General features: G+C 40.6%; 2 protein-coding genes across 22 annotated transcripts in view; both read left to right on the top strand.

The window, feature by feature from the left end:
* Positions 1-11,081, top strand: part of ULK1 (unc-51 like autophagy activating kinase 1) — a 151,990-nt gene extending 140,909 nt beyond the window's left edge. For 3 of the 4 annotated variants that reach the window (XM_042441545.1, XM_042441547.1, XM_042441546.1), the window contains 3 exons: positions 1,859-2,016; positions 4,787-4,922; positions 9,264-11,081. In XM_042441545.1, coding sequence (XP_042297479.1) covers positions 1,859-2,016; positions 4,787-4,922; positions 9,264-9,319 — 350 coding nt within the window. In that variant the 3' untranslated portion in view covers positions 9,320-11,081. Of the gene's footprint in view, positions 1-1,858; positions 2,017-4,786; positions 4,923-9,263 lie in introns of those variants that run through there. The other variant, XM_042441548.1, reaches the window with a different exon arrangement.
* The window catches only part of EP400 (E1A binding protein p400), a 390,490-nt gene that overhangs the window by 206,242 nt on the left and 170,157 nt on the right, over positions 1-14,091 (top strand). The window lies entirely within an intron of this gene.

Here is a 14,091-nt window from a genome sequence, read left to right on the forward strand (position 1 = left end):
ATAATTATTATTATTATTATTATTATTATTATTATTATTATTATTATTTATATCCCGCCTCTTCCAATTATTATTATTATTATTATTATTATTAAACTTTATTTCTATAGCGCTGTAATAATACACAATTGAGGACCGAGGCGGGTAACAGCAAAGTAAATACAATATACAACAATAAAAACAACAAGCCCCACAAGACCGTGATCCAATTCTCCCTTCCAACTATAAATTAAACACTAAAAAAAATGTTTAAAAAGTACAAACATGCCCCCAGGAGACAGTTAAATGCGGTTTTGTACTTGTCTCCCTCCTTGATCTGCACTCGGAAATATGCATCCCTCAGATCCAACTTTGTAAAAACCTTTCCAGTGGCTAGCCAGCCTAACATGTCTTTCATTAGTGGCAAGGGATATTTTCTAGCTGTGCTAATGACATTTAGGTTCTCGTAGTCTGTCACCAACCACAAGGACCCGTCTTTCTTTTCCCTAAAAATCACTGGGACCCCGAATGATGAACTTGAGGTACTGATGAACCCTCTTGCCAGGTTTTTTTAAAATAAATTCCTTTAGGGTCTTCATCTCTAAAGGAGTCATGGAATACAATTTGGGTATGGGAGTGGTTGCTCCCGGGTCTATTTCTATTGCACAGTCTGTGGTTCAGTGGGGGGGGGGGGGGCAACTGATCACATTCCTTTTGTTAAAACACTTCTCTGTGAAGGCTGTGAAAGAGAGGCTGGCCCACCATACTGTCTATATGGGAGCAAGCAATCCTTCAGAAGCCATATAAGTAGGACAGTTTTCCACAAAGATTTCTGTCACACTTGGGTGCATCTGCACTGAAGAAATTGTGTCATTTGACACCACTTTATCTGCAATGGCTCCATCCTGGGATTTGTAGCTTGTTGTGGCACCAGAGCATTCTAACAGAGAAAGTTAAATTTGTCACAAAACAACAAATCCCAGGATTCCATAGCATGGAGCCATGGCTGTTGAAGTGGTGCAGATGCAGCCTTGGTCAGATATTTGGTGACCAGTTGGCACCCCTTGGAAAATATTGAGATTCAGTGTCAAGAATGTTCTTCAGAATTCTGTGTTTGTATGAAGAAGGGAGTAGGGAATTCTAATATGAGAAGGAGCAGATAGAAGCCTATCTAGCAGTGTGATCTGCTAATGATGGTATGGTGCAGTGTTTGGTGGGAACTGGGAGATCCAAGTTTGTACTTAGGCATGAAGCCCACTAAATGACCTTGGGCCTGTGATGTTCTCTCACCTTGTTCTATCTCACAGGGCCACTGTGAGGATAAAATGGATAGAAGGAGAACCGCATGCGGTATCTTGAGTTTGTTAGGAGAAAAATGGTATATAACTAAATAACAATAAAACTAACTAGATCACTAGCAATAGCAAGTACATTTCTATACCGCTTATCAGTGCACTTAAGCGATTTACGATGTGTGTAAGCTAATTGCCCCCAACAAACTGGGTACTCATTTAGCAACCTCAGAAAGATGCAAGCCTGAGTCAAGCTTCAGCCCTTGGCTGGTATTGAACTGACAACCTTGTGGTTTGTGAGTGGCTGCAGCATTTAACCACTGTGCCGCCAGGATCACCATACCATCCTGAACACACCTGATCACACCTGTTTTTAGCTAAGTACTTGGAAGGGAGCCTAAAAGGATTGTCAGGGATCTCCAGGTAGGGCTAAGAAGGAATCCTGTCTAAAACCCTGGAGAGCCATTGCTGGCAATCAGAGTTGACAGTACTGTACTGAATGTATCAGTGATGTGACTCAGTATAATGCAGCTTGTTATATTAAACAAATAATTTGATTTCTCTCCTCTTTTCTCCTTTTTGGACAGTTGTAAGGAAGCTCAATGAACTGTATAAATCCAGTGTATCCTCTTGCCACTGCCTGAACCTGAGGCTGCAGAGGTGGTTCTTGGATAAGCAGAAGCTCATGGATCGTATCAACAGCATCACAGCCGAGAGGCTCATATTCAGCCATGCTGTGCAAATGGTACAGTAGATCCTCTTCTAATTGTGACTGGGCTCTTTGAAGTATGCTTGCATACTCTTGAAGGTGGTAGCATTTACCAAGTGTTAGCCCTAGAAATTCAGCCCCAGCCCCACTCCATAAGCTCCAGCTTTCTGTCACCTCATCATATGCAGTTGCAAGGGATTGATGAGCCACATATATGGAAAGAGTTCTCGGGAATAGTAGAGTTGCATGCAAAAGATCCCCAGCTCAGTCCCTAGTATCTCCAGGGTTCAAAATACTGGGGAAAATCTCTGTTTGGAATATCAGATCTGCTGCCATTTAAGAGTATACATTATGAAACAAAATTAATCAGTAACTGAGCTTCAGGCGAACACATCTGGCCCTCTGGTTTGTTTTTGGCCTGTTGTGGGAGATGGAGGTTCAGCATGCCCTCCCAGGTCCTCTGCACTGAATGTTCAGAATTATTCAGGTCAATGGTTGAAAATATTATGTATGCTCCAAGTGAAGCAAAACTCATAGTAGAACTTTACAGGCCTTTAGGCCTCAGTTAATGTCTCTCTGTGCCAGACTCTAGTACTGACCTGGAACCTCAGCTAGATATGTTTTATCTGCACAGTTTTAATCCAGAATTTTCCTGCAGTAGAGGATATACTGGATGGGTTTCTTCTCCCTTTTGCTCTGCTTCAAAGGGTTTTTTTAATTTTTAAAAATTGCTTGAACTCAAAATGCCCCCCCCCCAAACAGAGGGCAGAGGTGAGGAAAATGAGTTCCCAAGGATTATTTTTGTGGGTTAGTGGGGGCCCTACCTTTTTTGGCAAATATTTTTAAATGCTTCCAAAAGTTCCCAGGGATGTGGGAGAAAACAATTGCTATATAGATTTTTGAGTGACTTCCTGTTGAGAAAATGGCATCACCTGGGCCTAAAATTACTCAGAGAAGACAGGAAACAGGATAAAAATGCTTCTTTCTGATAGTGGGCATTGGGGCAAGGAAATGTTTTTCAAGATTTCTTTCTGTCATGGGGACAGCTCTCCAAGGTACCCTGGAAAGCCAGTACATCCCCCTAACCCCCGACAGTTGCCCAGCCCTGTCATTTAAGAAGCAATTTCACCTTGTTTTTTTAAAAAACCCAGCTGTTTTAGAGCCAGAAGAGTCCTTTGATGATGATGATGATGATGATGATGATGATGATGATGATGATGATGTTTTCTTATAACACCCTTTCACCAAAGGGCAAAACACCAGACATATATAATAGAAAGACAAAACAATAAAACAACCACTATCCTATACTAAAAATATAAACCAAAAGTAACCTGGAAGGGGGGTGCACTTTGCCTAGACTGTCCTCTCCCCTCTTATGCTTTTGTAAAAGCACTGATAGTTGGCTTAGGGGTGAAACAGATGGGCAAAATAAAGGAGCTCTCAGACGCTTTGGAGGCGGGGTGTTTATATGATGCACACCTCCAAAGTGAGTGGAAACCAAAACAAAGAATACTCTGGCTCAGCAAGGAAATGTGCATCTTCACTCCTACTTATAAATGGCCCAGCACTAGTGTGGAGCTGCAGCAAAGAAAAGAAATGTATGTGTGACAGCTCCAGTGGATGTAATTACAATGTACACAAACCAGACCATCTGACAGGGGGGCATGGAGCAAAAGAGGCATGTATGGGGGAGCAATGCACACCAATGCCCTGTACTGGCAGAGCATCACACATGTGACTGTGTGGTCGGTCAAAGGGGTGGCCAACCAATGGAATGGCATCTGGGCAGGACGTGGAAGGTAATTTGAGGTCAGACAGATGGTGTGTTTGTGTGACTGTGCTCATGTATGGTGGAGGGGGGATTACCCAGCATGCTGTGCAGTCTGCCTGTGGGTGTTCAGTCCACTTTGCAAGCGGGCCGTCCATATAGCAGGGTTTCAATCCACTTTCAGAAAAAGCAAGATCAAACTTTCAGAAAAAGCAAGATCTTTTTCCCGCCCATCTACTTCAGACTTTAGTCATTCCTTAAAACAGGCAGTCATCCTACACATGTGAGGAAAGTTATTCTTCTCCAGACTTATAGGGAAAAGCAGAAGAGCTGGTCAAACACAGGAAGGTGACACAGCCCTTTTACCTGTCTCGGCTGGTATTGGAAGAAAGTCAGAATTCCAAATTTAACGACAGACTTAGTTATAGGGAGTATAAAGCCCCTTATAACAACACCTTCACTGGCTGCCATTCTGCTGCTGGACATAACTTGAAGTACTGATTAAACCTCTATGTAATTTAGGTCCAGACTATCTGAAAATTGTATGGTCCCATGAGATCCTCAGTAGAGGCTGTTCTCCTAGTCCCACCACCCTAAGAGCACATTTGATTGAGATATAAAAGAGGGGCTTTCAGTGGTTGCTCTTAGGTTGTAGACCTCCCTTCAAAGGGAGGTTGGCCTGGCCCCCCTCTCAGTTGTTCTACTTGCAGGCAGTGATGCTCCTATTCTGGGGGATTTTGGTAAGTGGCTAGCTGCTAAGGAGAGGACTATTAACAGGTGGGTGCAATATTTTAATGTTTTTAAACCTCTTTTAATTTACTTGTATTTTGTTATAACATAATAGTGTCTTTGTTAGTACTTTTGAAATCATACTGTCAGCTGCCTTGGATTACAGTTCTGTTCAACAAACAAAATAAGACGAAGAATGGAACATAGCCCCATCAGCTTCCTCTTTAACAGGGTAATTTGAAAATTGGTGCTGGAACTGACAATAAATGTTTGTCAAGACCATAAATAACCCTTTTTTATTTCCAGGTCCAAGCTGCAGCACTGGATGAGATGTTCCATCACCGAGAGGACTGTGTGCAACGATATCACAAAGCATTGCTACTGATGGAGGGGCTTTTAAACATCATTTCTGAGCAAGGAGATATTGAGAACATAAATAAATGTAAGAATCAGTTTATTGTGAAGTCAAAGGCTTTCATGGCCAGCATCCATACTTTTTTGTGGGTTTTTCGGGCTCTGTGGCCATGTTCTGTGTCTCTGCTACGCTGCAGAGATACAGACACCATACTACAATTTCTCACAGCAAAAAGGACCTTCAATTCTACAATTGTTTCATAGAATTGTAGAATTGGAAGAGACCACAAAGGCCATCCAGTCCAACCTCCCTACCGTGCAGGAACTCTTAATCAAAGCATCCCTAACAGATGGCCATTCAGCCTCTGTTTAAAGACCTTCAAGGAAGGAGATCCCACCACTCTCTGAGGGAGTGTGTACCATAGGCGAATAGCCCTTACTGTCAGGAAGTTCCTCCTAATGTTGAGCTTGCATCCATTGTTCCATGTCCTGTTCTCTGGAGCAGCAGAAAACAAACTTGCTCCCTCCTCAATATGTCATCCCTTCAAATATTTAAACAGGGCTATCATGTCACTTCTTAACCTTCTCTTCTCCAGGCTAAACATTCCCAGCTCCCTAAGCTGTTCCTCATAGGGTTTCCAGACCCATTTTAGTTGCTCTCCTTTGGACACACTCCAGTTTCTCAACATCCTTTTTGAATTTTGGTGCCCAGACCTGGACACAGTATTCCAGGTGAGGCCTGACCAAGGCAGAATAGAGTGGCACTTTTACTTCCCTTGATCTAGACACTATACCTCTATAGATGCAGCCTAAAACTGCATTGGCCTTTTTGCTGCCTCATCACACTGTTGACTCATGTTCAACTTGTGGTCTACTTGGACTCCTAGATATCTTTCACTTGTCGTCTCGTTCAGCCAGGTGTACCCCATCTGTCCATTTCATTTTTCTGCCCTAAGTGCAGTACCTTACATTTTTCTGTGTTGAATATCATTTTTTTTTAGCTTTGGCCCTGCTTTCCAGTTTATTCAGGTCATTTTGAATTTTGATCCTGTCCTCTGGAGTGTTAGCTACTCCTCCTAATTTGGTGTCATCTGCAAATTTGATAAGTATGCGTCTAATTCTGTCATCCAAGTCATTGATAAAAATATTGAATAGCACTGGGCCCAGGACAGACCCCTGTGGGACCCTACTTGTCACTTCTCTCCAGGATGAAACAGAACCATTGTTGTGTTCAACCAGACAACCAATTACAAATCCATGTAACAGTTGCCTTGTCTAGCCCACATTTTACAAGCTTGTTTGCAAGAATGTCATGGGGAACCTTGTAAAAAGCCTTACTGAAATCAGGATATGCTATATTCACAGCATTCTACTAAGCTGGTAATTGTATCAAAAAAGTGTCTTCGAGGCAAATGAGGAATTTGCTAGACCTTGAGGATTTGGCTGTGTTTGAATTTCAGCAAATATCAGGATAGTTGAAGTCACCCATCACTACTACATCTCTGCTTTCTGAGTGTGTACTCATCTGTTCTAGAAAGGCATCATCAGATTCCTCCATCTGACTGGGGGGTCTGTAGTAAACTCCACCATAACATCCTTGTTGTTTCCCTCCCCTTTAATTTTTATCCAGATGCTCTCCACCAGGCTTCTAGTATTAATGTCCTGGATCTTTTCACTGGTGTAAATATCCCTGTCATATAATGCTATTCCTCTTCCTTTCCTGTTTGACCTATTTTTCTTTAAAAGGTTATACCCCTCTATGCCTACATTCCATTTATGAGATTCATCCCACCAGGTTTCAGTGCTGCCTATGCTTTGTTGAACTAGGAGTTCAAGTTCATCTTGCTTATTTTCCCATGCTCTGTGTATTTGTGTAGAGACATCAAAGACCATGGGTATTTGCTGGCTGTGCAAGTTTTTTTGCCTCCTAATGTTGGGTCCTTCCACGATTTGCCTTGTTCCCTCTATGTCAGTTTGACTATTTTCTCCAGCCCTTTTGCCTTCCAGAATACTGTCTCCCTCCCCCACATAACTCAGTTTAAAGCCCTCCTGATTAAATTCTTGAAACTGTTGGCAAAAACGTTTCTGCCAACTGGCGTGAGATGCAACCCATCCCTTGCCAGAAGTCCTCGCTCATGGAACCACAGCCCATGATCAAAAAATCCAAATCATTCTTGGTGGCATCATCTTCGGAGCAAGTTGTTTACATCCGCTATTTTCCTCTCTCTTCCTGGACCATGCCCTGCAATTAGGAGAAGAGGTGAGATGACAACCTGTGTAGCCATTCCTTTTAGTTTCCTACCCAGGGCCTCGTAATCCCTTCTGATATTCTGAAGGCTGTGACATGCAGTATCATTAGTTCCCACATGGACCAAAAGGAAGGGGTATTGGTCAGTAAGCTTCACCAGTCTTGTCAGCCTTTCTGTCACATCATGGATCATTGCCCCAGGAAGACAATACACCTCTGAAGACATCTTGTCAGGTCCACGAATCACTGCTTCTGTACCCCTCAGCAAGGAGTCCCCCACCATATGCCTCCTCTGAGGCTTAGCAGCGAGTGTTCCCTGTGGTGAAACTCTCAAGCTCCCCTGCTCTGTGCCTGAAGTCTGTCCATGCTGCTCTTCTTCATTCTCTTTGATAAGGGAAAGAGCTTCAAATCTATTCTGTAGCTGCAAGCTCCCAGAACGATCCCTGGTTTCCCTACTTCTCTGTGTGACATTCCTCCAGTTGTCTGCCTCCTGTGTATGTGAAGTGACCTTCTCCTCCCCAGAAACTTCCTCTGTGTGGTCCCTGTCCAAGACCGTTCATTCCGTTCTGTCCAGGAAAACCTCTTGCTCCCTCATATGCTGAAGTGTAGCTACTCTGGACTCCAGCTGCTGGATTTTCTCTTCCAAGAAGGCTACCAAATTGCACTTGGTGCATATGAAGTTCCCTACATCTGTAGGCAAGAAGAGAAACATCCCACAAGTGTTGCAGATGACTGCAGCAGTTCCCTCAATATCTATACTGAGAAGTCTTAAGTAAACACTGAAACAGGACTGTGGCTTCCTCCTCAAAAACTTTACTGGGAATATAACTTTATAGACATGTCCTGGATGCTAGCTCTTTCAGAAGGCAAGTTTCTGACTCACTTCCTCTGAGCAAGAAATCCCCAAAAGTCCTTTTTTAAAAAAGGGGGAAAATTTAAAGGCAAACCTCTACAAAAAACAGTTTGCTGCTCCCCTGCTGCTTCTGCTGTACTTTTCCTTGGTTGAAAAAAGTCCCTCAGCAACAAACTCCACCCCATCAGCAACAAGCACATTCTCTCAAGAGTTTTTTAAAAATTCAAACACTCACCCACTCAAAATGGCTGCCCAGAAACTGCTGTCCTTCTTTCTGGCAGGGACTCTCTGGCAGTGAGTGTTGCATCACCTACTTATTATTAATGGTCTGTTATTCCAAGGGACGGACAGTTTCAAGTTTAGTCTTAATAAATTTAGGCTTAACACATTTGTGGAACTGGCTCAGTTCTGCCCTCTTTTCAGTGTATGCTACTATTGGTGCTGTTTATTACTGACTTCTTTATTCAGCCCACCTAAATATTGAGATTCTCAGTCATGCCACTCTCGGAGGCACATTTGATTGGAAGAGTGAATGAGAACTCAGATGTTCCACTGAGTTTCATATGACTTAGTCACAAGTAGGAGTACAAAAGAGCAGGGATATACGTTCCTCCCTACTCAGAGACCAACAGGATCTATTGATGTGAAATGCATGGCAATTTTGTTTATTTGCTTATTTTTGCACTTTTTACTGGGTAGTGTACAATGCATTAAGAAAATATGAAAAACAAACTATAAATGATAAGAAGGGACAGAATATGAACCCAAGATTTTAAAAGAGCAAAACTAAAATCATAACATCATATAAAATCACTGTAAAACCAGGAATGAATTAAAAGAGTATTGTGATCTAAAATAAGATTGGGAATCATATGACCCAGGCCCCCAACTCAGAAATTTTGTCTGAAAAACACTTTTTTTCCAGTTCAAAATAGCTTCTACAAAGTATGTTTTAGCCTTTAAATGCTGTTTCAGGTATCCTTTCACCACAAAACTGGAAAAAATTAATCTAAAAGTGACTTGTAATTGCTGGAAATAGAACTTGCCAGGTAGTGCAAGCCCATCAAGGGTTAGTCCCGGCAAAATGGCCCTCCAAACATTGGTGTATGCCCACCCCAGTCTAAAAGTGCTAAACAGAGTTCTCAAAATGCCTGGAAAAATAAAAAGGTCTGTGGGCCGCTCTTACAAACTTACAATCCATTTGGTCACTGCATTTTGATTGGTAATATGTAATAGCAATATTATCAGTATTGCTGTTGCTGGAAAGAGGATAGATGACATATAAGACTCATTTTTTCTCAATTTGTTTTCTCTTCCTCTCTTCTCAGGTAAAATATGTATTGAACGCCGGCTTTCAGCTCTGCTGTCAGGGATCAGTGCATGATGGAAAGCCTGCCATCCTTATGCCTGCAGGTGATCATCTTCTGTCTGTAAAATTGCCTGCTGCCAAGGAGACAAAGCCTACTTGAGCAGGCTTCTCAGTGACAGTTTTCTCAGATTACAGCAACCGTTTCCCCCTTCAGACAACAGTGATGGAAACCTTTTCCGAGATCAGATATCTGTTCTGAATACACACATCACTCTCTGTCTTCAGGGGTAACAGTGGAAGTGATTGCAGTTCTTTCGCCACAAACTGCAAAAACTGTGAAGAAGTACTTGAGGATTGCCCAGCCCACATGCCCATTTGATGGTCAGTTGCAAAGTAAAAAGAGCATCAAACTTCTTTCATGCCTATTTATGAAGGAGAGGACTGCTGCAAACCAAAACCAGGCATGCCTGAGAACTGGATATGCTGTGGCTTCGTTGTCCACTGCTGGCAGTGGACATGTTGGGTTATTCCCTTCTTGGAGATGAAGGTGGTTTATCTTAGAGGGAATGTCATTGGACAGCAAGAATGTCATTTGTCACATAGGTGAATCACATCCTCAACCTTGCCTGCCAGTAGCTAGTCACTTGGGTGTACTCCATACCTGTTTGCTCAGTGTCTGTTTAGGCCTCCATTGTTTATAGCCTGCAAAGAACAGCAATTACATGGCAAGCAGAAATGGAATCATTCCTAGCTAATCGTTACTCTAGCAGTTATGGCTTTTTGCCCTTCCATAGGAATGCTGCAGATCTTAAATTCAAAGAACCACACCTTTACAACAGACAGAATGCTGAGATACGGCAGAGGAGGTGTTTTTTCATTTAATGTGAGGACATTGTTAGTTCTGTACGAAAACCCTTTTAAAATTACATCTGTACCTAAAAAGAAATTAGTCTCAAGAAGCCATATTTCCTCACCCAAAGGGGAATTATTAAGTATATGCATGGCTGTAGCCCTCTTCTGTCATTGGTGTATCTGTGGTATGAGAAACCATCTTGGCTTCGGGCTATTTGTCAGAAAAATAATAATCTTTCTGCCCTGACGGGCAGAAAATGAAAAAGAAACACACACACACACACACACACACACACACACACACTGAAACAAAAGGAGCACTTTATGGACAATTTGAACTAGAGCTTTTTGGCATTTGGCATCCCAGTGATCCAAAAATGTCATAATGATAGGATGTTCTTCCCTTGCTTCCCCTGCTGATATGTTGTTGTTTGTTGAATTGTGTTTTTGGGGGGAGGGAAGTTGCACTACAAATGTGTGTGCTTGTACATATACACACACACACACATGCGCATATTAATATATATTAATGGAGTTAATATGTATTGATATGTATATGAAATAACGTGTTGTATAATTGTATGTGTTTTAACTGTACTGTATCATATGCTTGTGAGGAGAAAAGAAAAATAACAAATACACAGTCTGTGTTCTCTTCATGACTAGAGTCACCAGCTAGAAAATCTTCAGTACCGAGAATTAACAAGCTTTACATTTTTATGTTTTCTCCTTTATTTTTATTTTTCTCTTTCTTTTTTAATAGATATTTCGTTCAAAGCTTGGTGCTTTTGGAATACATAAGGGCAAGATCTTGATGTCATGCTTGCTTAGAAGTTATTATTGTCCCTCTTTGCTGGTTTGGTTTTGATAAAAACAAAATCAATTTAAGCTTCTTCTTTTTTTACCTTCTCAGCATTTCCTGTCCCTATCTTTAAAACAATTAACTAGCCAAAAAGAAAGGAGGCATGTTACATGTGTTTCCATATGACTGTGGTTTATGTTCATTTGTTTACTTGTGAGTGCATTTGGGCTGAGGTTGTGGTGACTAAATTTGTGACACTCTGTGTTGTGAGGTGGTGGTTTGTTTGTACATGGGTTTTTAGAGAGTGGATACAATTTACAGCAGTATTTTGTCTGTGCTAGACTAGGAAGCAGCTGTGGCAAACAAAAGATGTTTGGGGGGGTTATTTTTTATTTGTAAGTTCTTTTTAAAAGAATAGGATATATATATATATATATATATATATATATATATATATATATATATATATTTATTTTCACAAATGTGGGTTTGGTCTTTATCACTGACCTTCTTTTATGTTTTTGTGAATTCCCTTTCCTCCTTCAGAAATATGCAAGGAACAACCTTTCCAACTCAGAGAACAGTTTCATGCTTTTTGACAGTAGGTGGCCCGGTATGGAGGTGGGAGATGACATTTGATAGGATCCATACTAACAACAACAACAACAACCTGCTCTTCAGTGTTGTCATCTTGATTCAATTTTCCATTCACAGTTTGCTTTTGTGGCATCTCTGTCAAACCTAAGTCACCTACAAAGAGAGATTCTGTAGCCTTTGTGATGCTAACAAAGTGGGGGGAAATTCATGGAGGTTGATCAGTTATCGTTGCAACAGAAAGATTATGATGATCCAATGAGAAATGCTACTAGCAGATTATTTGTGTAAGGGAAACCTGTAGTCATAGGATTCATCCTGCATTGGAAGTACTTTGTCATTGATTTCAGGTTGAGTGACAGGACATTACTCTCCATCTATGGTTTCTTCTGTAAAACCTTCTTTAATTTGGCAATCCACAAACTAAGAAGTCCAAGATAACTGTACTTTATCCCCTTTCCAATGTTATCTTCAAAGACCACACTGCGTTCAGTTTAATACATTTTACCATGCAAAATGTTAGCAAAACAATTGTGGTCTACAGTATTGGAGGCAGGTGATGAAAACCAGCCAATAAAAGTAGGAAATTGTTGGTCCCATTATAATATTGTTTCTTCACCAATTCCTGGCTCAGATCCCATTTTTAAATAAATTTTTAACTAAGAAAGTCATAAATATTGGCTTAGCAAGTTTCTATTTATTCAATGTGTCTACTCTGGTTCACTTTAAAAGAGAAGACAGGATATTAAAAGAAGATTTTTATTTCTCAGATTAGTCCCATGTACCTTTGGCAATATATGGCCTTCTTTGGGGGCTGTTAAAAGAGAAGTGGAAGGAACAATTTTTATTTTTATCATTATTATTATTATTAGCATTATCAACTTCATCATTTATATCTTGCCTTTTTCCAGATAATGGTACTCAAGGTGGCTAGCAACATACAAATTAAAAACAAAAAAGCATTAGTAAAAGTATAAATAATTTTTTAAAAAACCAAACACTTAGGAAGTTAAAACAATAAAATATTACAAATATTAAAATTATTTAAAGGCTTTACACAAACCTTAAAAACAGCACCACACAGCATTGAAAGTCCAACCCTACATATGAAATAATAATTATAGGCAAGGCATAGACTAAAGAATTACAAACATATTTGCGTGCATGTATTCCTCATATCAAATTGTATATAAAATAGATTTAAGAAACAGTATATTTTAAAAATATTTTAGTAACACATAACTTTTAATACTATAAAACAACTTATATGTAAAACTACACCTACACACTACAGAAATAACTGCACAAACTAACACACTACACAAAGTAACAAAATGTAACACAAAGTAATAAAGTATGTTGGAAGTCACATGTACTCCCTTTTCCTTTTGTTAAGAAATTGTATATTAAATGAGATAATACGTATAAAACAGTGCTTATAAAACTATTTGAGAATTGACCTGCAAGGATTTCAAAAAAGAGTTACCAAAACTTACTGGCTCTCCTTCCTTTATTTTAACAGCACCCATAGAAGGTGATGCAAATATTTCCTGGCCAAAACACATTTCTTGTTGTGTGCCTTTGAGTCTTTCCTGACTTATGGCTACCTTAAGGTGAACCGATCATGGGGTTTTCTTGGCAAGATTTGTTCAGTGGAGGTATTGCCATTGCCTTCCCTGAGGCTAAGAGTATGTGACTTGCCCAGGGTCACCCAGTGGTTTTAGGGCTTCAGGGATAAAATCTTCTTTTTCAAATCCTGAGAATGTCTCTGTCACTGGATATTTCCTGTTCCTTCTACCTTTTTGTACTACTCTAGTTCAAACTAAAGAATTGGATTTAGGCGCCTGGTTTTTCCCCCCCATTAAAATATAAAATATTACCCAGGGCCTTGTCTACAGAGCTTAGGCCACTAAACCACACACCCTATTGGAAATTTCAGTTCCCCATTTGCTGTCACTTGATCCATTGTGTGAGACTGAATTGATAGATTTGAAGTCAAGCAACAATTTAAAAGAAAAAAATTCTTTATAAAACGGTACACATATGTGTTGCATTCTAGTGGAGGCATTTCTTCCATTTAGTCATCTGCAGGGTGATAGGTTCCCCATACTGATCTAGATGATGAAATGCTACAGTCCCAATCCCTTGTCATAGAATCATAGATTCATAGAATTGGAAGAGACCGCAAGTGCCATCCAATGCAATCTCCTACCATGCAGGAACTTACAATCAGAGCACCCCTAACAGGTGGCCATCCAGTCTCTGTTCAAAAACCTCCAAAGAAGGAGCCCCTACCACACTCCAAGGCAGCATATTCCACTGTCAAACAGCTCTGACTATCAGGAAGTTCCTCCTGAGATTTAGGTGGAATCTCTTTCCTGTAGTTTGAATCCATTGCTCCTTGTCCTAGTCTCTGAAGCCGTGAAAAACAAACCTCTTCCCTCTTCAAAATAACGTCTCGTCAGATATTTAAAGATCACTACCATGTCCCCTCTTAACCTTCTTTTCAACAGGCTAAACATACTCAGCTCTCCTCATAAGGCATGGTTTCCTGACCCTTCACCATTTTAGTCACCCTCCTCTGGACACGTTCCAACTT

This window comes from Sceloporus undulatus, chromosome 10 (assembly GCF_019175285.1).
Source record: "Sceloporus undulatus isolate JIND9_A2432 ecotype Alabama chromosome 10, SceUnd_v1.1, whole genome shotgun sequence".
Classification (NCBI taxonomy): Eukaryota; Metazoa; Chordata; class Lepidosauria; order Squamata; family Phrynosomatidae; genus Sceloporus; species Sceloporus undulatus.